Consider the following 27312-nt stretch of genomic DNA (forward strand, 5'->3'; position numbering starts at 1 on the left):
TACATAAGTAGGATTTAAGTCAATTGCTGTGAAATTTATTCAAATAATATTGTAAATTGTGTATTTTCATCAGATTTTGTCAATAAAAAACAGTTAAGTGGTACATATGTGTTGTTTATTAAGCCTATCACTACGACTATCTCATAATTTCCATAAATAAATTAATAGTAATTGTTAAACTTACTTAAAATTGTATTAAAGTAAATTTCTAGTTCAATTTAACGCAAAATTTGAATTTGAAAAAGCGCGGGAAAAATTGGGAATTTATGGGACATTTTGTGGCGCCCCCACCACGTTGGTGGCGAAAATTGGAACTAATCCCAGAACTTCTTCCAAAACTTAAAAGTTTTAGAATTAATTATTTTGTTATTATTTATTATTTCTTATTACTTTTTTGGTTAATTGTGTGAGATAGTGCGGGATTAATGAATAACGCATATGTATGATTTGACTGTTTTTATTGAAAAATCGTAAGATAATATACAATTTACAATGGTATTTGTATAAATTTAATAAAAATTGCTTGAAACACTACTTATACATAATACTACTTAATATAAAGGCACCATTTTCGCGGGGCTGACACAAGATCAGGTTGCTTCTATCCGTTTTGAATAAAAACAAACATAAATGATTATTAATCTATACGAGTGATACGCTAGTTTAGATTAAAATGTGCAAGAAGGGTCAAGGAATCCCAATACGCAAATATGTCGTTACGTTTCCTGCCTCGCGTAGCCTTCACAGGTGCCCGCGGCTGCCCACCACTTGCCCGTGCGGGCAACATGCCCGAGCGGGCTCGGTTGCCCATCACTGCCCTGGGGCGTCAACACAGTGAGAAGCGATCAACAGATATGTGCCGACTAGAGATGGCGCGCAAAATTACTAACGGTGATTTATCACAGTGATCGCCGAATCACGATCACGGTCGTGATTTAACTTCATTTACGATCGTGATTGAGATTTTTTTATCTTGAGTGAATTTGTTCACTGCGATCGTAAGTCCTTGATCTTTAAACAGAAAAACGTATTCAATATGATTTTACGATGAATTACATTACTATTTGTGTTTGTAAAAATCAGTAGAAAAAAACAAGAAATTCTGAAAGAATGATTTGCTAGATAGGTAACATGTAGATTATAATTTATAATCATTAATTTATGCATTATTCTTCATTGTTTCTAATTATTCCTTCACTTTATACGATATAACTCGAATTTTTGTTTTGATGTCGTTAATATAAAATATAAAATATACAGATTATGTGTCGCGTGTAAAGAACTGTTAGGTTTCTCCACCAATCAGAAACGATCACGAGAAATCACGAATCACTGTGAAAAATCGCTGTGATTGGGAACGAACGTGATCGAATCACGAGTGTTTCTCAAGTAGCAGTTCACGCCATCTCTAGTGCCGACGTGGCGGTTCTTTAGAACGGCACATTCTTTGATTTGCGCAGCGAGAGAATCACTCTGTAATATTATTTTTCAACAAATAAGATCATCATTCTGCTGTTATTTACTGAATTAAATAGTTTCCTCTGGTTAATTTTACGATAGTAAATACGAGGCTCAACATACAAAGTCCTTGCTTCGGAAGCTATTGTTAATATAATAATCCAATACTACTTATGCATATAATTCGAATATAACCATGATTTACATATGATAATGACAAAATACTCAGGCTGATGATTACATCAAATCTCCGTAAATTTCCCTTCAAGATTCAAATATAAAGATTTCTCTCTTTTCCTTGAAAATCTTTCTGTAAGTCGTCAATGGTTCCAGACGATCATGAAGATTGCACCGCAATGGGAGAAGGCGCTGGTTACTAGGGGAATTTCGCGTACAGTACACCCGTAAATACGGAAAGTGTGCCACTTGGAGACACGGGAACTCCGTAGCCCACAGATCGCCGGAAATAAATCGAGAATCGGGAGCAATACGCTCGTTTAGCCGGGTCGTAGGAAAAATTTATAGTCACCTAGTGGAAGGGGATTGGTAACTAAAGGTGAACAGTTTTCCACCGATGAGAAAGAACCCAGTTCCGCTGTGCCGTTGCCGTTGTTAAAAATGGTACGTGCACCTAAATCTCGCAGTTTTCCAATACACTGAACATTTAGTTCCGTCTATCTCCGACGGATCATTCTGTTTTCAGGAGAAACATGCATCTAAATGGTGTGTGGTATACATATACCTCGTAAGATGAATCCATAACTGCTTACGATTCGCTAGAAATATATCTTGGTTCCTTAAAATTTATGATTCCGTAGCATCCGTCTTGTTTAGTAAGGTAGTATTTAAGGGAGTTTTATTAGAAACGCTGACTTGATTTTCAAAGCAATCTTAATTCTTTATTTCATTATTGAATTTTATATCGAAATAAATAATACCTTTGAATTACATGTTAAAGAAGTTTGATTTTTTACATAAGAACATCGAGATAAATAATATGTTTGAAGTAATTTCCAGAATATATTAAACGAATTTAATTTTTCTGTTAAAATATTACTATCAATAGTTATTTCGAACTGATGCATATATTGTTTATTACAATTTTTCCGATAAATATAGAAAGGCATACTTCCATAGATTATTTCTCAAAAATGGGAATTAAATGTAAATGTATAAAACATACGAAAATATTCTTTGGTTTCATTCTAATTTTTATTTGATTATCTATTTAGAGTAATATTATAGTTTGTGAATGTGAATGTTCATCTTCTATTTAATTTAAACAACGACCTGTTTGTTAATCCTTAAGGACCAATAATTTGTCGTTACTTACAGTCCAATATTTAAATTCTACTAGAAGTGAGTGGAACGTGTATAGATACATATATCATGCAATTTCTCCCTAGACGCAGTTTCTTTTAGAACTTTTCATCAGTAATTTTGCATTAATGATAGAAGAGCGTGTTTATAGCGGTGAACTTTAAAATTGACTTCGAAACTAACAGCGAAAACTCTAACGTTTCTGAATAACCTACCAGAAACTTGAAACTACATTTCTGAAAACTTTCGCTGTTTTACTTCTATTGTGAAGGTGAATGTATAATTGAGTCCCCAAGTTTCATATTTTCAAGAAATATTAGTTTATTCGGGGATTGTATGTATTAACATTGGATTGAAGAAGTTGGAAGAATGGAAAGAATGAATTTCGAATTCTAGGATTTAACTTTATATATTCTGATCGAATAGTTATTATTACATTATGTAGAATCAAAATGATTAAATTCGTTTCTTTATTATAAAAATTCTAAATCATTACATCCTTTCTGTCGTTATAAGAATTCCAAGCGGCTACATTTTTCTTTTCATTATAAGAACTCAGAACAAGGCAATTCATCTTCTTATAATAAAAATTCAAAAATATGATTAAATTCTTTTGATTATGAAACATTGAAACGACCAAACTCTTTCTTTAGCCTTCTCTGCCTCCATTTCCTTATTCCTTCCTGCCACGTGAGTTATTAGTGTAAGCAGTGATGTTGATTACAACGGTGCGGCGCAACTTGGCCAAATTTTTTATTCGACTTTTTAGGAAGGGCGTCTGAATTCGCTCGCGCGCCCCATTAACTCGTGAAATTCCTTCGTGAAACTTTTTCTTCGATAATTAATCAATTCAAATTTAATCGTCTTCATTTCCCTTTCCTCGTACACAATTGGAAATCACAAAGTCATGTGTTAAGGCAATTATCATTTCATTACATAAGTAATGTCGTCTCTTATGTTGTTTACATAAACAAAGGTATTTCGTTTAGATTGAAACTGTTTATGGATTCTCTAGTACCTATACTATTTCAGGCATTCTGGTTCAGTTTAAATTCAGGACGAGAATCGTTCGCTTGCTGTATTTTGTGTTTAAAAAAGATAATTGATAGGATAATTGAAGGGTACAGTTATTTTTAAAAATGGTATATGTCCACATCTTTCCATTTCAAGATATTTAATGTTTTGCATTTTACCCTTTTTAAAAATATTCTTAAACGCTAAACAGCAAGTTTTATGCTTTTAAGATTCTAGGTATGCTTAATTTTATTGCGTGACCATCTTTATAAATATTCTTTAAATAAAACACTCTTTTTGTTAACCAGAAATGGACGTTATTGTAGGAGCGTTGGAAAAATGAGAGGCCCAAGCGGGATTCGAACTCACGACCCCCGGCACCGAAAGCAGAGACTCTACCCCCACTACTCCAAGGAACCCTCCTATTTTCCCAAGATGTTATTTTGCTCCTTTTTCTTGGGTATGGAGTTCCCGATCCCACATTATATAACGTTTAATCTTTCCAATTTCAAATCTTTTTATGACAGCACAATTTCAATGTTATTTTAAGCAATAAAACACACTAATAACTTAATATAATACTTTTGTATTGTTTCCATAAAACCATGGTGATCGTATCATCTGCAGAAAACTCATCAAAACTTTTGCACTAACCCAATATTATGTATTTCTGACTGGATCACTTTATTTTCTTCCCCTCGTGTCGTATTGGCCGTTCCTATGCGGGATTAACAACGCGAATTTCAGAATTGTTCAAGTACGATGTCACGAGAAAAATAATGTATTTTCAGCAACGGAAATCCGCGAGCATGTTCTACAATCTGGATTTTCAAAGTAACGTCACGAGTATTTCTCTGGAGAACGTATAGCCACGGGCAATCTCTTCGATTGGAAGACACCAGTTTGTCCTACAACACGTTTTCACAAAATCGAATTCCCCCTGGCTCTGATAGGAGTTTCATAGAGTCGCTGGAAAAAATATTTGAACGCTGTACTATTTTTTCTTTGAACACTTCGTAAGTAAATGGGATAAATATAGCATTTTGTACATCAAGTGGTTTGATCATCTTGTGTTAAAAAAATATGTTGAGAATTTAATGTATGCGCAGCACTTAATACTGATGTATGTGAAATAATATTAAACTGACAATGAATCGATATGCACACTATTGAATAAATTATTTATTTGAATATATAAAATATTTTCGTACATGCGGAAGATACAAAAACCATTTACTGACTAACTCCGTTATGTTACTAAGCAAGGATAAAAAAAGCCAGGTGACGCTTTTACACAACACGTGTTATTTGAAGCTAGATTTTGCAGATATCTTAACAAAATACAGCATCTTTCAAAATTTATATGTAATTGTACGTGACAAAAACACTTCTTTCGATTTAAATTTTTAATTACAGACAGCGACATGTATGAACAGTATCTAGGTATACAATACAAATATCTTTTCAATTTTTCTTTAAAAACAAATATGACGGTCAAGAACAAATTGGACGGTGTCTGTGATTTCTAATGAGCAGGCTATGAAAGAAAATTTGAAAAATGTAATATTAACACATTGTATGCGGGACACGTATTCGTACGTTTTTCGTACACTGTCGATAGTCTGCGGAACACGTATTACATAGTACGTCTTTCATACATCGTTTGGAATTGAGCGGTACCATACCATAAAACGTTATTAAAATTTTAAATATATTGTTTTGTACAAAGTATAACCATCTAAATGGATTTTTAAACCGAAAAATTTAATATTTAGTGTTTTTTATTGTTAATCTTACAAAAATATCGAGGGAATAGTAAAAAAAGGATGAAATAAAAATTCACAGTGAATTAGTAATTAGAGCGACTTTTTGAAATCCCTCGCTGACGTAGCCAAGTCGCCGAAAATTACCCGCGCCAAGGCAGGAGAAACACGTACGATAGCCCGCATACAATGTATTAAATGAATCTAAGTTGTTTATTCTATGACGTACAATTTTTTCGATACTTTAATTTTTATCGGATTTTTGAGTAAATAAGAGGCCATTTTCTCGGAAGAACATTAATTGTGTACTTCAAAGTGTCGCTATTTTATTACTTTTCAATCAATCAGAAGAATTCGACATCAGACAATAGAAACCACGAAATTATTTAATATTCCTTTATTCAAATGTGGTTTCAGAAACCTGCTCATCAAAAGCACTGTATGCTATTTTCTTCTTCTTTGCTTTGTAAATGGGCAAGATAAATGAAATGCCTAGTACGTGCCACGGGAAATTAAACATTCTACATGTTAACCCTATAATGGTAAGGTCCGGCTCGTATTCGACCCAAGTTATAGTTTCCCTGCTGCTGTCCCCACTTATTTTTTTAATATTCTCGTTTTAAAATGTTCTTATATTATTCGGTAAATGTTTAATACTTTTATTATTATATGTTACATAACTTAATTATTATTCCTCATTACATAAATAAACAAAAATACAAGTTCAAGATAATAACTTTTTTATCCGTCTGAAAATAACGAATAAGAGCTCGGGTCAGATCCGACCCCACCTTACCAAAGACGACTATAAAACCCACCTTACCATTCGAGGGTTTACACTAACAATTTCTTCTTAACGTATTTTATGCGGATCAGAGCAAATGAAGCACCCCACACATTCGCACTACTATCTTGCAACTCGTAAATTTCTACAACCAATATAAACGAAACATTCTGTGATTTATAAAATTAAAGATTTCTCCTTTGAATGTAATCTCTAAACTGCAGTGCATACAAATACATTGTATTGGGTTGAACTCTGTCTAAATATTGAACATTTGCTTTTACATTTAATCAGTAATGTATCCACGACTATTTTAAATGGTTCAGTTACCTCTCTAATGTATGTTGACTATTTGTAGCTAATGCGACAATTTGATCACTTTCAACAGTGGAAAGTTCACCGGACCGCGATGCATCTACCACCGTGAAATCTTCCGTTTTAAATTTTTCAAACCATCTTTTACATGCACGATCACTCGTAGCATTGTTCCCATACACCGCATAAATCTTTTTTAAGATCTGAATGGTACTTCTGTCCTTTAGAAGGTATTAAAAAATTAGGTGCTTGAAGTGCACTTTTTTGTCTTCCATGTTCAAATCAATCACACACAAGTTTGATCATCCCAATGTTCAAGATTTATCATCGGACTAAAGAGGAAAGATCAGAGAACATAATAATATAGAGGGTGTCATGTAACAGGCGGTACAACCGGGTAGGGAGTGTTTCTACGTGAAAGAATAAGTTGAAAATAGAGAATAAAATTTTTCCATTCGAGACTTTGTTTTCAAGAAAATTGACTTCGAAAATTAGTTCGAACCCGTGTCATGGTAGTAAGTAGAAACAGAATGCAATAAACAGACGTGTTACCCCAGTCCTGTCCAATTGGACGCGTATCCAGCAGATTTTCAAAGTCGATTTTCTCGAAAACGAAATCTCACATGAAAAAATTGTTACCTATATTTTCGACTTATTTTTTCACGTATAATCACTCTCTGCCTGTCTATAGCACCAGTTACATGTCACCCTGTATAATTTATAGGTATAGTGCGGTTGGTAATGATAAAGATCAATTGAATCATCGAACAAACTTTTAGTTCAACTCAGTATATTAACATTATCTCTTTCTAGCTCGCAAATTTTTGCAGTGATCAAGAAGTAAATCACGTTGTACATTAATACCTGCAATTCCGGTCTCAAAGTCGACGTAGGGGAAACAGATACATAGATGAAATATCCTTTACAAGCACGCACATTTTTCTCATTCAGTCCTCGTTCCAGATGGTAGGGAACCCTACTGAGATTAAAAGGAAACGAAAACTATTGCGAAGGAGTCCCCGGGTAACCTTAGATCCCTCCGAAGCCGTTTTCATCAGCGGGTTCAACTTCAATTTCACTTAACCTCTGATCTTCTATCCACTCCGCCTGCCCCTTCGTCGCGACCGTTACCGCTTTAAGCTGTCGTTGTTGTTTCTGTCGCGAGTCTGGAGATATTATTTCTGGAGTCTCCTTACTCATGAAAAGGGGAGAAAGCAGAGAAAAGATGAATTTCGATCGTTCGCCCGCTTTATTTTCCTTCCTTTGTTTCGATGGACCAGTCGCTGACAACATGGACGCTCGTGTTAAATGTGGATGACTCTTGGCCAAGGGTGCATTGCAAAACTATGCGAGAAGGTTTATGCGTTCTCTACGAAATCTTCTACTCACATCCATTTACGTGATTGTACAGATGAATTCTATATTGAACTACAGAATGTTTTAAAAAAAATTATACACGGAACAAAAAGAATTCGTTTACTTATCGCAATTGTACATTTACTCTAAAAGTTAAATATTAATATCACCAACTAGTATTTCATTTTGACTCAAAGAGAACGAATAATATTTCTGTTTGTTGAATCCATTTTGATTAACACTTTGACTGCTACGTCATCCACATATGGGTGACACCATGTAAGTTCATAACTCAAAGCAGAACTTCGTGGCAAAATATTGAATAAAGTATATTTAACTAGGACCTAAGATATTTTTAAAAAATTGAGGGGATATTTACTGGAACAAGTAGAATTTTCGAAATTGAAATTTTATTGAAAAATATTGCTTTTAATTTTGTAGAACTTTCATAGACGCTGGTCTGGCAGTCAAGATGTTAATCTTTAGCACTACCGAAATTGTGTGAGTCTTCCATGTTAGATCGAACACTTTGTAAACGTGATGTCAGGGATTTTTTTGAAATCGAAATACAGTGTAGTCCATCTAAGTATAATGGGGTTACATCATTAATTTGATCATTTCGATATTAGTTAAAAGATACGAGACATCACGTTTTGCGATTTTTGCCCATTTTCACAAAAATAGGGTACGTAAAATAGTTTGTATCTTTGAACATATCAATGGTACGGAGTTCATTTTTATCCTATTTTAGTCGCAAAGAATTGACCTTTTCAAATATATTTACGTTTTTTCTGAGAAATTATGTTTTCAATGTAGAAAATGTAAACAAATGTTCAGTTTGGAATTTTTATATTGAGGCCTGCCAGTTACAGATTTATAACTATTATACATGATATAGGCAAATAATAAATTATTGTGGTCATTTACTCTAACAGTTTGGATATACATGGTTCGTGCACCTTATATTATTATTGTAAAGAAAAAGAAATGGATGAAGGATCTACTTTTATTCGAAAACATTTCACTGATAATAACTGTCATATTTATAAACTCAAATTGACCGATTTTGACATTGACCAACAGACTCGTTCATCGCAATTTGCGTTTATCAAAACGAGTGATAACACTTCTTTATTAGAAATAGTAATGAAAGCATTTTCAAAATATAAAATTAAATTAAAAAAATGGTAATCAGAACATTTTCTCAGGAAAGTATGCGCATTTATATTTAAAATAAAGAAATAATACTATTTTTAGAAGGATATATGTAGGTGCAATAACTGGGTCGTGAATTTTGTGTCTTGATAACACGTGCAACGGAGTAAAACATAGTGAAATATGAACGTCAATAATGTTTACCAGAAACCTAATTTCCTCTTTATCTACTGTATACCAGCTTACTCGGACAATAAGCTTTCATTCAATTTCTACTTTCATAAATTGGCGCATACAAATACGAAAATTCATAAACATATACAAACTGGTGAAAATACATTTGATTGATTCGATTTATTATTTATGTGCAAATAAATTTGGCTTTAATGTCCATGAATACATACTGATACCGGGGAATGAGAGTTCAAGTATTAATTATCATTAAAACGCCTACACTAAATGCGAAGCTACTATGGCGACCAGCGTTACAACCCCTATTTAATCTTGATAAGTAATATAAACCTAAATTTGAAATTATTAATCTGCAGTCGGAAGCATAAATTATTGATTACCAGTTAGGGAAAAACGTGAAAACTAATCTATATTAAGGTTTTTAAGGCGCTCAGATTCTACACTGTATTTTTTGTGGGACCCATTGTTCCCACGGAGATACCCACGTGACTCGTTTCTCTCCACCTTAGCAATTAATTAACCCAGATATCTGTCACTCACACTTCTTGTAAAGGTAACGGCCCCTCATGAGCTAGCGTTACGTGGTTCCTAAGGGCGCATACTGCGGGGAGCGCGTTATAAAGATCGGAAGGGGTCTTAATCGGCGCCAGCCATCTTCGATACGAGCATTATATCATCGAGGCCGGTTGGTCCCCCTCCACGTTAAAATCGTAACGAGCGATCATCGATCAATTCTACCAGGCGAATTTCGAGCACGATACGCCCGTAAACCTTTTGTCGGTAGAACACTCCCAGTTGAAATCTATTCGAGGCGACGCGACGTGAGAGATTGCGGGTACGGGAACAGATCGATCGTTCGATATTGAGGATCATATTGCGTGGTTCTATGAACGGCATAATATATCACACATTACACTAATGGCTAATTATTTAGTCTCTTATTGCAATAGTGATAATATTATAGGGTTGTGGGGTACGTTTTCGAGTCCTATTACCGTTATACAGGGTGAGTCATTTAAGGGGGTATTACTGTACAAACGTCAGGTTTTTAAGCAATATTTTGCGAATCTTTTTACAAAGACAGTAATCTTTAACACATCTGGCATTTTACCTATGTATTCAGGTATGTTCGAAGAAATTCCATCTGGTTATACATCTGAAATTCAATCTAATTCCATTTGAAAAATCAAATTTGACCTTCGTATATCCTCGACGCGTCCAACTACAAATGGAGTATACAAAGGGGTAAATGGTTCGTCCTGTATACGTAATTTATTATCAAATATGTGAAATAAATAAGAAATCTAACATGTTGTACATAAAAAATTGACGAATTATACGTTGTGCATTTTAGAAAATATTGTAGAGGTTCATAAAACATACTGTACAATGCATATTGTACAAGGGAATTTTAATAATACCTCATAATAATATTTTTACACTCTATTTCTATATTTTTATAACAGACGATTTCTTCTGGAATATTTTCGTTTTATGTACATATTACAATTATTATAAAGACCGAATAAACATAGAAGAAGATGTATTCAATTTACTGAAATACATATGTATATTAACATGGAATTTTTGAAATAGTACTCATATCATGTTATGATTTGAAAATTCGTTATGATTAATATCCTTTCACGTTTATTTCAGTCAAGTGTGCAAATATACATATGTACAGGCACAAACATTTGTTCATACACTGAAATATGCTACGAGGCCGGTGTTTATCCGCGTAGATTGCTGAATTGCTGTAGGCGATTCAGGTTGGATTGTTAAAGGACACACATACACCTACAGGACTGTGTTGAATTACCGTTCCTACCTTGAATCGAGGAATATAATACTATACGTAGAAGCAAGAGAATGCAGAATGAAAAATTTATTACGTTTAGCAGTTTATAAAGATAGTAAAAGAATTTAATCATCAAGATGTCCTTAGTTGCTTAGTTATAAACATTGAAAATCATAAGAGGAAAATTGACATTTAAAGAGTTTTAAATTAAGAAGTGCGAAAACATTATTGGGATTCATTTTCGAAGCATAAGGACAATTTCATTTTATGCAGTTGGATGTATTGAAAAGCTTATAGGCCTTGACAACGAAACAAATAGGGATTGCATACATTTTGGCAAAAAGGCATTTACCTTTTTGTTTTCTTAGTATAGATTATTTTATCTGGAATGTAAACAGAATAGTACTAGAAATGAATATTGTATGATAGAAGATTACTTCATCAACGTTGAGAGGTCTAGTCTGTTAATAATATGTAAAGTCATTATCACTGAAAAATTATTCCTCCATATTTTCAATGTTTACACAGGATATAACAGAAAATATTACAATATTTACATCTTCAATTAACATGATTCAATTCGAGCGAACATATGGAAGGCAAATAAAACATACAATGCATTAAGGCTTATGATCTCAGTTTTTATTTTGTGAATAATATTTTACGTAATATGTAAATTAAATGGTAGGGCATTTTATGCATTACTTTGTATTCAAAATAAGCCAAGTGTATTCAAATTTTTAAATAATCTGTAACTAAATTATGTTTTACTATTGATACTATTTGCTGCGGCATGACCCTTGGTATTTTATTTTATCGTTCTATACATTATTCCATAAATGTATGTATATTATTAAATTAGATTCATTTTTTTAATAATGTTGTTATGAACTTCTATATTCATATTTCCACTATCCTTAGCTTGAATCCATCATCTTTTTACTTTTGAATGCATTATTACAAATTACTCATATTAAATACAAGCATTTAATGTATCATATGTTGTCCGTTATTACTCAATTTAGTATTATTATAAAATTTCTAAAATTTAATTGGTAGTAAATTCTAAGAAGGATAGTACTTCTAGAAGTTCCATCGTAGTAATTATTATTAAAAAATTCAAGTCATTATAATGAATTTAATACTATGTAATACTTGCACATACTTTACGTATTTTGAATAACACTATCATCAATATTACCTAATAAATTAAATCAACTAAAATGTGAATAAAGTATGCCCTAAGAAAAGTATTTTATAATTACTTTAAGTATACTATATATGATACAAGATTGTATATGTATAACTTTATAGTTACGAGATGGTTCTTTGCCTAATGTGACTCATTTTATAGGTGATTGAGAAAATTGGAACTGAATTTTATAAAAATGATGGGTATAATTTGCATTGTAAGTAAAAGATTGTAACATCATTAATAATGTACAATTATAGTATTATATAATTTTATTATTTTGGAAAAGGCACACTAACTTCAAAGTGTTTGGCCGTAAGTATTGTATTATAATTCGAAAAATGATTCATTAAACCGTTGAAATTTCTTTTTTTTGTTGTTGTATGTATGATAATTTCTATGTAAATCAACGTTAGGATCGAAATAAGGGCCTATAGCATATATTCAAGACAATTAGCAATTAATCATCCAAATTGAACTACAAAACCGTTAAAGAGTACTTAGAAATGATAGAATTGCTCAAAAATAAATTCTGGCATGGAATATTAGAACTACCAGCGTATATTTGATTGAAGTTCATTTACAAATCTGCAAAAATATATTTTAATCTTTCATTCTGTTCAATATTTTCTTTATATATCTAGAACCAAAAATACTTTAGATTTAGTTGACGATAAAAAAATATAAATACATCGTACTTCAATACCAGCACTCACACGCATGTACGATAAAAATGAAATAATCCTCCTTCAATCATTATAACGTTGAAACCATAAAAACTATCGCGTTCAATACAAACACTCATCAGGTTTCGTGTTTTTTCGGAGATTCGTCGATCATGGTTGTACAAACCTCACTAAACACACCGCGACTCCAAAGATATCCTACACAAGGACACCAACTTCAGTCTCTAAAGGCATCGTTAAGACTCATTCAAAGAAACCAAAAAAAAAAAAAAAACAAAATAACAAAGAAATCTCCAAAAATTAAAAAAAAAAAAATGACGGCTTGGTATCGAATCGGAAATACAAAGTAAGCTCGACCGTCGCAGCGCCCAGAACCACTAATGTGCTCGCTCGCAGCGCGGACGGCAACTTCGAGGTGACCTTGGCCACGAAGGCCACCATCTACCATCAAGGATTGGTCGAGTGGAAGCCCCCCGCCATTTATAAGTCATCCTGTGAGATCGACGTGGAGTACTTCCCATTCGACGAGCAGACCTGCGTCCTCAAGTTCGGTTCGTGGACCTATGACGGCTTCAAGGTAAACTTGCATGGTAGCCGTTAAGTTCCCTGCCACAGATATCGATCCTCCGCGACGTGGATCGAACGATCGTGATGCGTCGGGGATGATCCATTTAGATTAGTAAGGTTAGATTTAAAAAAAATAAAAGAACGATCGGCTCGTCGTGTGGGTATCACAATTCAGTGGATCGTGTTCTGGTGATTGCATGATCGAATGGGACTGACGACGGGAGTCGAGAACTACGGTGGGAGACGGATGCTGCCAAGTTTTATTATTTTCGGGAAAAAATGAGTCTGACAGAAGAAAGATGGTCCATAGAGAATTTTGGCTGGATACAAGGGGATGAATCACATCGTAGAATGTAGAATACTTCGTTTAAATTTCTACGGAAGCAAGCAACCGTTTCAACACGAAAAATTCAGAAGCTTCATTTTGTCAAAAAAGGATAGGCTGCGAAGCATTTATTTTGGTAGCGGAAGTTGTCCGGAGCTTTATGCGATACTGTTTGATATGTAGTAGTTTGACATCTCATAATATAATCGTTGTTAAATGATTCTGTTTATTATGTTCTTAATAATGAAGATGTCAACGGTGTCAAGGATTCTCTGTACATCATTGTTGAAACACTAAAAAATTAATAAATAGCTGTATGATGTGTTTTGCGATATTATGTTCCGGAATAGTACAGAAACATCTCATGTCATGAAACACATAAAATGGAACCATACCGTGGTTGCATTGATGTAAATGAAACCAATGTCAATTATTTTTATTTATATTCCTCGATTGCATGTATATCTATTCTAATAAAAATGTGTAAGGCTCCCAGTCTATCAGGCTTCGATAGCACCATCCAGAATATATCAGAAGTTCATATCCACTAACAACCTCTTATCTTAATTTCAGACACTTTCAGGTTGTCAACAGTAATATACGAGCAATTTTATCGCGAAGAACTCTGTTTTACCAATTCTTTTCACCAATGGAAATGTCAATTAGAACCGAATTTGATCCGTGAGTCACCGGGGACTATATAATATAAATTCTGTGGAAAACGAACTGGACTTCTGAATTTTTTTGGTCGACAAGTTAACGGCTACTTACAGAAACTAGAACTGAAACGAAATATTCTAGAAGATAAATTGATCCCCCTGTGTTTCATAGAAATCCCTATGAGCGTAACTCATAGTCTCCATTTAGAGAAAGGACCATTGAAGCAAAACTTAAAGCTGAGGTTAGTTGACGAGAAACTACAATGGTGGAAGCATTTATCATCTTTACTTAGAAGGTAAGAGAGAGTCTCAATATGGCAGCATCCGGTGCTCTTTTCGAGGAGCCAATCGTGATCACGCTCGGCTCGTTTCTTCGGTGATTCCAGCGCCGACGGGAACTACGAGGTGACGCTGATGACCAAGGCCACGGTCTACTATTCGGGATTGGTCGTCTGGCAACCGCCGGCCGTATATAAATCCTCCTGCTCCATCGACGTTGAGTTCTTTCCATACGACGTACAGACCTGTGTTTTGAAGTTAGGCTCCTGGACCTATGACGGTTTTAAGGTGCCACGTAACAAGCAACGAGCACGAATCGCCAGATTGAAACCTTTTTGCTCGTGTCATATATATGATCGGTCGTTCCCAGTTTTGTCGCCTTGGTTTCTATATACTTTTCCCTTTTTTTTTTGTCTGTTCCATCAGAGAATGCCACCTTGATATACGTATATATATATACCCGTAATCGTTTTCTGCGATGCGCTGGTCTTGGACGTCATACGTCATTATTCTATATATCTATATATATACATTATATATATTTCAATATTGTTACTTGGTGTGGACTGCAGTGTTATTTGATTGACAGTCGTCGTGATGTCGTGCGGTCAGCTCGTTTTTATATATTATTCTGCGGTGTGCTCGAACGATCCTACAGGCTCGCATATCTTGAACGAGATCGTCGAAAAACGTCTCATGTCGTCGTTCTTGCGAGAATCTAGAATTAATTGTGCACAATCTGGGCTTTGAGGAGCAGAAGCGTCGTTCTTTTTGGGGGAACTAAGGGGAAAAGGCCGGACAAGTGAGTTAAATAGTAGTAAATTTGTGGTGGAAGCAGCTGCAGCAGAATGACTGCAGATGATTTCGTGCATTGGAATTCTATGATTCGTCTTGTTACTAGGATAAAGCTCCCTAATAGGCTAATGGCTGCGACGAAGAATAAGATCCCTTAGAGACTTTATCCTGGTAGGAACATGAATCACTGATGATACACTTTCCATAATTTGCAGTTTATGCACAATCATTAGACCTAGAAATTATTGAAGCCATCGCTCCAACAACTAAGAGTTCAAAGTAAAGCCAAATAATGTTTGCTCGTGTGGCGAAGTTTAGCATTTTTTAGAATCTTCATCCAAGTAACAATACGAATCATTGGGAGGTGTTTCGTAATCAGTATCGACAAAAACAGTTCCGAATAGGAACTTTTAGGGCCTAATCATGAATAAATATATATACTTTCATTGAAACAGATTCCTTCACGAAACTTTAGCATAAAATTTGTCGCCAATTGTAATGCTAATATTAAACTTCCCAAGTGATTTTAGATTTACATGTTGGACGATTAAAATACAATAGTACCACTTCTATGGTAATGAATTATTAAAATCCGTTGAATACTTTTTGCCTTATTCACCTGAAACTGCTCCCAGGAGCAACCAGTTGTGCTATTATGAAAAATCTAACGACATCAGTCCATTTCTGTAGAAAAATGTTCAATATTGTATATTTAATAATTGAATAAGTATCCGATTGCTTTAAACTTGGACTATCTGATTATAGAAAGCAATTCATTGATTACTTATTAAATCATCTTCACTTCCATTCATAGTCTCTTTTTGGTAGAAATTTACGCCTCTTCTCAATGATTCGTGTCATTACCAGAATAGTAACTCTAGCAGTCCCTGGGAACTTTATTCTAGTAACAATATGAATCATTGAAAGGTGTTGTGTATCTGGATCCTCGCTTCGACGAACGACTTGAAAGAGCGATACATCGAAGGTTTCAAAGAATATCTCGATCATGATTCATGGATCGAGATGAAAAGAATCCGCTTCGTCAGTCGCCTTGCTCTTTGACATCAGCAGCTCCATGGAAAGATTGAACGTTTGATCGTGGGATCTGATTGTTAGAATACTTAGGGCGTTACTGTACATGACACGTGTGGCCGAGGTATCGAATCTCGCGATAGTTCACAACAAAAACACTGAAAACAGCAACACACGGCGAAATTTGAGTCACGTTTTCGTGCATAGGCAGATAGTTCAGAAATTGAGTTTAGAAAATTCCTTGAATACAATCCTAGGAATACATTTATATTTGTATTTGTTTCATTTTTCCAATTTATTAAGTTCTGAACATTTTTTTTATTAAAGTAGGAAGAACATTTCAAACAATTCGTCTCTTTTATAGATATAATATTTATTATTATAGTGCTCTTTGTACTTCGACCAATACTCGATACTGACGAAAATGAAAATAGTTCCCTAGTTTTACAAATTCATCTCTCCAGAAATTTTCCTTTTCCAAGAGTCGTAAGATGATGCCTCGATGATTCATTATTAATTTTTTTTTCTTAAAGACAAAAATTAGTGATTGCTATGATTGTTGTGTTACACCTGTTAGTAATCACAAATCATCGAGGGCTACCGAATGTTTTTAGAACTCCCCTTTTATTTTCCGATTTACATACCCAAAAGTAGTCAAGGTCTACTCTGTACTTTTATAATAACTGTACAATCTTTTCGATTTCGACCACAGTGATTGTCATTCTTTTCATGGACTAAGACACATTACAGACACACACACCCACACACGCAGATATACATGTACACATCTCTGCATACACCGCATGGAAATTATCGAGCATGTTTCATGGAAGCATCGCTTATAAGCTGACTGTGTAGCGTACCGAGGAATTAAATGTGAAAAGCAAATAACGGTTAACTTAAATACAGAAAATAATTATTGTCGAACTTGAGTAAAGGTTCCGAAATAATAATCAATGAGACATTGAAAATAATTCCGTGATCTTTCAGTTTAGGTTTCTTTTATCGATTTTATCGCTGACTGGTGCTGTGCTATTTCTTTTACCGCTTTTTTCAGGCTAACAGGCTAACCTAGAACAGGTACTACTAATTAAAGACGCCATTTTGTCGGGTTACTAATATCGTCTAGACGTCACAATCGTAGATAGGTCATGATTACAACAAATAATCTGTTTCAGTAACTTCTACGAAATATCCTAGTTTATATGCACTAAGAAGTCTACGTGAAAGAGCCATTCCTCTCGATGTATGATCATACATCGTGGCTAACGCTAGGGAATCAGATGAAGTTTGAAAAACTAGACTTATCACTTCCATAAAATAAAGTAGAAACATATGAGAAGAATAGCAGCGATGTTTTCTAAAATTTAGTAATATATATATATTTATACTTGGCCCATCGCGTGATCTTTTTCTGCGGTCTACTTTACTTTCGGTAAGATCATTCTTACTCGGTGTAAATCCAAGCAAGGCCCACCAATGATAACTTATCTTTATTCTTCTAATTAAGACGCCGCACAAAATCCGAGATACTTCAAATTACCTCAAATGTCACTAAATTTCGTTCTGTTCTAAATTAAATTTGGGGACTGTAGTTTCTCGGTGAAAAATGAATATACCTTGCTCTTTCAAAAATTTTTCTGGAGCTTCGTATATCCCTACAAACATGACAAGGTTTCGTTGCGAGGACGTCTATCTTAAACATACCTAAATGAACAATGTTTATATACCTATGTTGATAGCAACAATAATGGCGATTCAACTCCTCCTGTAATCGACCGCTCACTAGATCCTTTTAATCCATACAAGCGTTTTTTTTTAAGAAGCTAAGTTTAAATTCTGGTCGTTGAAGAGTGTGATCAGTGTGTAAAGTATTAGAAGTACTTAGCAGTGCCTCTATACGTATAATGACTCTCCATTATGTTTCCAAATGAAACGTTCTGTTAAACGTTTTCGTATAAAATTCGTGCACCCTCTAAACACTCCTATATCTAATTAACCCTCTGACGCCTGTGATAGGTCTATTTAGACCTACACTTTCGAGAGCTTCGTCGAACACTCGGGCTTACGATGACCATCTTAGGCCGACGATTGTATGTATTAGAGCCGATAAGGCGACACGGATGTTTCGAAGAAATAAATTCTTTAGTGAAATATGGTTTAGTAATAAAAGTACTGGAATTGAGAAAATTATGGTGAATAGAGTCAATCTATTTAGCTTCCAAGAAGCTTAATTAGTAGAATGACATAAATCTACGGGTATCCTCTCGTAATACTACCCCTGGCGGTAAGTATTTAATCAAACGAATTAACATGATCACTGCAGTAATTATTTACATGGACTCTAACGTTGAAAAGTCATGTCACATACATATATTGAAGAAATAGAATCGAATAGTTGATATTTGGAAAAAATATTAGCTAAAAATAAATGATTATATATTCTAGTTAAATACAGAATAATACAAAATTCACTGAAATGTAAAAATAACAAGGAAAATATATGTAAGTAAAATCATAAAACATAAAGATATTTTTAATTTTCTGAACAAAAAAGATTATAAGAGTTGTATAAAGTCCATTTTTTGTAACATCTGAAAGTAACGCAACACTTGTACCTATCACCGCTTACTGTCTGTTTTTTGTATTTTATAAATAAATGTTCGCGTACCTTTTGTATTACCACCTTCCTTAATTAAAAGTAACACTTTCATTTCTTTCGTTACTAGTGAAAACACTTTTTCAACTCAGTATACTTTATAATCCGTGCAACAGAGTTTGAAATTGTTCGATGAAATAGTTTTTGTCAGAGGTAGTAATTAACAAAAATTCAGTGTTGGTGGCAGCCTATTTTATTTCTTGAAAATTCGCTTCATAGACACCGTCGAAGTGCTTCAATTTTCAGTAATCTTAACTACCAACTTCATTTCTTTAAAGCTGTTCGACACACGTTCTAATCCCTGATCAGTATGATTATGTTACCGTGTAGACGTGGACACGTGCTATCAGTAGAATCGAGTGGAAAATGAACAGGGTAGCTCGGAAGCAAGTGAGCAAGCAAAGACCGTTCGATGCAGCAACATTTCCTTTACCCTCTAAACAGTGTAACGCGCTTATGGGATTTAACGCGAAGTGCATGACCGACGACGCGCCGTCGCACCGTGACGATCCTATTAACGTAAGGTCACTAATCGAATGCGTGGCAGAGATTAGTCAGACGGAAGTCGAAGAACATAGATATGGGAGCTTGTAAAATTGTGTAAAACATCCTGGACTAGAGAAAAATCCGAGATAGAGACAGGACAACTTGCACAAGGGTTCTAAATGAAAGGACATCAGCCTGAGATCTAGTAGGGATTACAGTTTTATAAAAAACGATCTCATTATGTTGAAAGTGCAATTTAAAAATAAGATTGGTGACAGTGTTTATTATACAGAGTAAATTATTTAACCTAAACACGTGAAATATCTCTAGCACCCCTAATATTATATAATAGAATTGAGGAGTTGAATTTTTTCCATATTCGTTTAGATTTGGTTATAGGAATAATTCACTACAGAATTTGGAAATTTAAGTAATGGAAGCACCTTTATTCGTTGTAAAGGGTGATAAAAAAAAGGTCTATTCACCAAACAAAGTAAAAAGTATCTAATCATCAGGGGTTCTGAATTGTGTGTAAAATTAACTTTTATGTTTACGTTTCTTGTTTTCTTCGCAACATACTAAATCTAAAAAGAAAAATTGGTTTAGAAGTATATGAATTCATGATTGTATGACAACACCAAATCATTACTGATATGAGTAAAGAAAACTTTTCATTTATGACGTACGTCGATGTACGATCCACAGATAGGAGTTCTTTTATTGAAATGAAAGAAAGACATATGGAACATCTGTAACAAAATGTGAAAACAAACTTTTGTACTTTTCTTTGACAGGATCGATTTTAGGACGCATGTTGATTAGATACTTGTTACTACTCTCAGTGAGTTCTACATATAATAAGCCTCTAAAGTCTTCGAGCCTTTTTTATGATCAACTACAATAATGACGTTAACTTTCTTTTCATAAAAAGTCCCATCGTTGATGGTTAAATGATCCAAAACTTTTATGGCGACTTTACAGTAAATTTGATCGTTTCGACAGGGAACAGAGGTCCATAATCGAAAGACGATAAACGTTGGGAATAAGTTTTTCGTCGCGCGAAGCGAAGATCCCCTTTAAGAGGTCCTCAGGGGAAAGTGTAGTGGAGCTGCGGCTTTAACTTCGCAACGGCGCGAGTCGCTGACTTGTTGAGTGGCTTGTGTCAACGTGACCGGGTCATAAAACGAGCCGATATTCGCGAGGCCTACACGCGACTACGATGACACACTACGCAACCCTCCACCATATTGAAATATGAAATACCCCTACTTGTTCTATACAGGGTGATCCGGGGCTAGATTGAAATTTTCGCGAATAGGAATCCAATTTGCAAGAAAAAGCACATCGATTACATCGAATTATTAGAGTCATAGTGAGAAAAATATGTTTTGTTGTGTTTGTGTATAAGTGAAATCACAATATTGAAATTTTTATACAGGATAACTTTTAATTCACAATACAGAATAATTAAAGTTAGCTTCTGTAAATGTAAAAAATATTGTTCAAATAGTCAATTTATGCAACTGTCTTTAATAATTTGGTTACCCACTGTAGGTTTACTTTAATATTAGCTCTATAAAAACCCGTAAAAATAATGAATTTTAGAAAAAATGAGTTGGACATTTCATTTGATACTATTTAATGATGTAGAAACAGTGAGAAATGGACAGACATGTCGGCTAACAATAAGCCGTATTCAATAGCACATACATACATATATGTATGTATACGTATATGCACATGTGTCCAGAGAATAATCAAATACGAGACTTTCGAGAACAAAGCTTCATACAAAAAAATTTTATTTCATGTTTTCTGTTCATTTTTGCATGAGGGATTACCGTATGCTTGTTGTAGAATCATCGTGGTTATACGTTGCATAACAATACAATAACGTCCTATTATTTATTGAAATAACAACACAAGTACTTTTATACTTTTGTTGTTAAATTAATTATCTTACACATTAACTAAATTAACTTGGAGGAACGCAACATTCAAAACTAGTTTACAAAACGGATTCTATCAAAAGTAATATCGTTTCAGTACGTTAATATTTTTGGAATTAACTTATATTTTTCTCATACTGCTTCTAATTAGAAATAAAATATAGTCTGCTGTCATTTCTTTATGTAAGTAGATCTCGTAAAACACATTATTATGGAGATGATTTACGCATTATTATAGAAAACAAATGAAAAAGCAGTGAGAAACAAAATAGATTACTGACCAAGTAATCATGTTGTAGGGTGATGAGAAACCATCTCTCACGATTGCAAATGTCAATAGAAAAATGGCCGACATCATCCGCGATGGTGTGGATCGATGGCCTCAGAGATGAAGAACTGCGATGTGTGTCTCAACAAGTGGGCTAATCAATCAGATCATCGTAATAGTTGACCTACCGTTAGAGACGTCAAACTTTAAGATCAAATGTGTACAACGAGATAGAAGAGAGAAAACGAGTTAGTATACACAGAGTTCATTTAATCATTTGCATACTTGTACTATATAAAACATGATGCAAACAAACAGGAGTTGATGCTTCATCTAAAAATAAGTGGAAAATTTGCAAACAATGTATTATACAGGACCTTCCTTTGAAAAAAGCAGTTTTAACAGTAAGTAAAACTTGGCAAAATGTGTCCTCATTACTTACTGTTTTACACTTATAATAATGACTTTCAACAATTAAAAGAGTAGTAAAACCAACAGTTATTTCTTCAGGTATCAATAATTTTTAGAATTACTTCGACTTGGTTCGCGTGTCTAAGCGTTACATACTACTTCATTTTTGTGTCAGAAAATAACTCAATGTTTACATGTTCGATTAAATAAATGCAGTACTTTGTAAATTGGTGCAGAATACCACAGAATTTTGGAATTGTTTGCCATCGCTTCTGGAACTGAACTGACCAGATCCTCCTTGAGCCCTAACGAGTGGATTCCGATATTCTCGGCTAATAAGCGGCACGAGTTGAGGAGCTTAAAACGAATCCACTAATTACTGATCTGCGGTCAACAGATAATTCAGTAGTGAAAAATACATTTCGTAGTTTGCACTCACCATGAGTTCTGCTTATTATATTAGTTGAGAGAGTCTCAAATGGGTCACTATACTTTTTCCATCGAGAATAATTTTGTTAACAGCTATGAATAGTAAGAGTACATATTCTTTCGAGAAGACGAGCAGTGTCACTTTATTTCACCGTGTACACGGAAATTCATTGTAAACTTTAGAATGATATTGCAAAGTAGACACACAGTTACTATAAATTAAGAGATGCAAAGGGGTTAAAAATTATTAAATATCTCTAAATAAAAATGAGAAATAAGCGTGATGATTTAAAATATGCTAATACAGAGAGATTAAAGATATGAAATAACATTTAAAAAAATACGGAATACTTACTACATTGCCATACTTGAGTATTGTCAATAATTGGAGGAACTCTATTAACCACTTGTTTAATTACAATTAGCTGCCTGACCTTTCTGGTAGTATTCATTTCCAGTAGGTTGTCACATTATGTCATGTTGTGTAGACAATACAGGGGCAGTTCCCTTAGCCCCGTACGGCACCTAGTATCGGAAAGTATGTAACTATATGTTCGACAATTGAAAGATAAAGGTGTTAAAGAACAAAAGAGAAACTTGGAAAATAAGTTTAGAAAGAAAAATAGACCCAAGAAGAAAAGGAAAACTAGAGCCCTGACACCGAAAAACACAAATAAAGAAACTGTCTTTGTAGTTTACTTAGAGAGCAATTATGAAGGCTGGATTCAATGCTCAAACTACCAAAAATGGGATCACGAGGCTTGTGCAGATATTCCTGAGTGTTCTGATGATTATATTAAATATACATATAATATGAAAATATCAGAAATTTTGTGATCGTTGTAAACTATTGTGAAACCGTCCTGCGTTAGGTTACTTATTTTGATTACGTCTGGTACTATGTACCCTTCAATATTCCTTTAAAATCATATATCAAAATATAATGTTATATTTATTTGAATATTATGACAATCTTGGTTATTGTTTTCCCTTACTTTGTTTTCTACTACTGTTCACTTGTAATTAATGCGAAAGAAAAAGAAAGTGAAATATTATTTTTTTTTCATTTATCTAAGAATAACCTTAAGTGTTCACCACTAGGGGAACTCCTCCTACTCTTATCTCTGGGCTACATATTTAATGAGCTTTACAATACTGGTGAGAATATCCTTTTATATTCGTTGCCCCTTATGGTTAATGAAATATAATAGTACTCTAGTTTCACCAATAAATAGAATCTCCTATAGGCCATATCAGCCTATTAAAATTCATGAGGCAGACTAGATTCGCAGCAGTAAGGTTTCACTACTACCAAAATATCCGTTTTATTAGCATACACATAAACCATCCTTATATGTACTAATCTGCAATTGTTCAGATTATCTTATAGTACATGGCGTGGCCCGATAGCTTCTGAATTGATATTAAAACAACCAGTTTTCACGAAACATTGCTTCCTTTTATCGCCAGTTATTTAAAGTAATTTTCTTTTGAAGATACATAGTATTCATAATAACCACACAAACTTTGGAAGCAAATCTGACATTACTTCTTCAAGATGACGGAAAGACAGTTGGTCCATATTTCGTCTACAGGGTATAACAAAAATGTTGCATTTCTGGAAGAAAGGAAGAAAGATTGATATTCATCTTATACTTTACTACTACATTGATTTTCCTTCTGATGTCGGATGCTAGTCCCTTTCATCTAAGTTTAATTAAAAGATGTAGTCTTACTGTTTTTTTGTTTCATCTCTTTAACTTTCCAGGTATTCATTCTCGCCAACCTGCATAGTTATCGCCTCCCGTTGATTGAAATTCTTTTATTGGGAGAACTAATATTGTCCTCATCCCTGTGCCCCTTGTGTCCATTTTCGCCACACCTCTATTACTCAACTTGTTTCTTCTAGATTTGTTGACCCATTTTCCTTTTTCTCGATGGCATTTCAATCATTTTCACGTGTTTCCAAACCTTTTATTCTCTTGAGTACTTCATCTTTTTTATCTTCTAAATGCTTGCAATGATATCGTCATCACTTGTACCGTATAATGCACCATTCGCTCTGTTGTGTATTCAATACACGTATTCCTTATCTGCTAATCTTCTTTATTCTTATTAATTTTCTTCCACTATTGATATAGTGGAAGAGAAATCTCTCCATTATCTTTGCGTGTTATACATATATTTAGCTCTTTTACTAGTAATATAAAAGCGATTACAGTCTAAAACCATCTAACACCATCGTTCCGTGTTGAAATACCATATTATTTGATTACTTTATATTTTCAAACCTGTTGTATTATTTGTACTATATCACTATCAATCCTTATACATATTAACACTAACAGAAACAATCAGTAACGAAATAACAAGGTAGCCAAATCGTACGTGTATCTAACCAAACATCAAACTCGATTAACTTAAAAACGAAGCTTCGGTCGAAAAATTTGATATGAAATTTAAAAAAATGTTTGTTTCACGTAAAAGTAGTTCCTTTCCGGTTGTTCCACGATATTCAACCCACCCCGTATATGTCATGCGAGCTTTCCTATGCCCGTGGCAAAAAAGTATCCCAACAGCAACTTAAACAACGTAATCATCAAACGTTTCTCTAGTTCTTTGTCATTTACAAAAGTGCTGTGAACGAAGTCACTGTTTCAGGTGAAGTAACACGTGGGAATCATGCAGCGCAAGATTCGGGATCATAAAGCGAGGGTTCGAAAGTGTCCCTATCGAAGCTTTTCGAGTAATTGAACGCTTTGACTTGGCGATGTGAGATAACGTGGTATCGTGTAATAGCATGATCCCAGTACGCAACATTTCTCGCTTCTTGTTTGCTCGAAGCCAACGGCTTCCACCTCTGTTCTTTGCACATGACGAAGAACTGAAACCAGAGGTGACTACGTAGGTAAAGTCACTGGTAGAAATCTTCTGTGCCATAGAAATGATAAATTTGGCACAATTATGTCTAACCAACATTAGAACCTGTTTTAAATTCTTCATTATTTTTTCATTATTTTGAACGGTTATTTCCTTTTTATGATCCATTTTTATTTTGTACTGTCTTTTTATAATTCTTTATAGCTCCTTTCTGTCTTACGGTTTCTATTTGTGACATAACTTTGACTCACACTCAAACTTCAACTTTTAATTATATTCTTCATCAGAGAAACTTGTGAATTAATTTGACACCAATAGTTTACAGAATGTATATGACGATCAAGCGATATGTAAGTATATTCACTTAATTCGATTTTGGCTGATTGTTAGACCTGGTTTGTTTCAAAGAATGATAATGCAACAATATATTAAACGGTGCAGGAGGTTTAAACATTCATTCTTAGATAAATACATTATACTTCTCTCATACACGTGTATATGAAGAACACTTATCGATTATCGAGAATATGATAATGACGAGAAATTTATGTAATGCAGATTATTAATCTCAACATGTTGTAATGATAATTTCATTGAATACCATTTCACGCTCCGGAGTGCCTTTGCATTCCTGAAATCATTATTTTGCAATTTCACGCAACGCCGGTGGTGTACAGGAGCGATGTACACAGGCAGACGATTCACCTCGAAATCCTGCCAGGTAGAAAAGGCGGTCTGTAGCTCGTTATCGAAGAATATAATGTAATAGTTCACAGTCTAGTGACAACCCAACGCCTCGGTATTTGAATAATACTTCCTGGCTGTATATTCTAACTTTCACTGTTCCGTGTCAAATGTGTATATTGAATATGTAGCAGTTGGATGCTTTCTATGAAGAATTACATGAACAATAGGAAATACATCTTCAAGTTCCGTTATATTGTTAAAAATGTAGTTTGAAATATCAATTATACTTTTTACTTACAAGTAACTAAAGTACTATATCAATGTACAAAATTAATTCTTGCATACATGTATAAAATTAATTGTTATTCTTTCGATATTGTTAAACATTTATAATTAATGTAAAAGAAACAAAAAACTTAACCTGAAATAAATCAGACATATACAAATAAACAGATAATAGGAGTGCTAAAGTAATGGTGTTCTGCTACGATTAGTTACATCTTAAAAATAAGTTGAAAAATGATTGTACCTAACTAACGAGTTCACTCACTCATACAGTAACTATTCAATAAAGTGAATGGCACAAATAAATCGAAAGAAACAAGAAGTATTGAAATTGTAATTTGAACTCTTGATACTCATGACTTATTAGGAACCAAAAGTGAATTAGAATTTAATTCGTGGAACCTAAGTTTAGACTATAACTCTGCTCCTATTACAGACAGATAAAAATTGTAGAGGAAAATTGTTTAACAAGCTCTAACATTGTGCAGAGCGATTTTTTACAAAACCGCATCACTGCAGTTGCAAAGTGCAATTGCACTTTTATTCAAACAGGAACCTACAATCT

At 34.0% G+C, this 27312-nt stretch overlaps 1 protein-coding gene across 5 annotated transcripts in view; it reads left to right on the plus strand.

Moving 5' to 3' along the window:
* Positions 1-27312, plus strand: part of LOC107191215 (acetylcholine receptor subunit alpha-like) — a 224932-nt gene that overhangs the window by 130524 nt on the left and 67096 nt on the right. For 3 of the 5 annotated variants that reach the window (XM_015580198.1, XM_015580199.1, XM_015580202.1), the window contains exon 4: positions 13433-13613. In XM_015580198.1, coding sequence (XP_015435684.1) covers positions 13433-13613 — 181 coding nt within the window. Of the gene's footprint in view, positions 1-13432; positions 13614-14973; positions 15155-27312 lie in introns of all 5 variants that reach the window. The other 2 variants (XM_015580200.1, XM_015580201.1) reach the window with 1 other exon arrangement.

The sequence above is a fragment of the Dufourea novaeangliae genome, unplaced genomic scaffold, assembly GCF_001272555.1.
Source record: "Dufourea novaeangliae isolate 0120121106 unplaced genomic scaffold, ASM127255v1 scaffold235, whole genome shotgun sequence".
Classification (NCBI taxonomy): Eukaryota; Metazoa; Arthropoda; class Insecta; order Hymenoptera; family Halictidae; genus Dufourea; species Dufourea novaeangliae.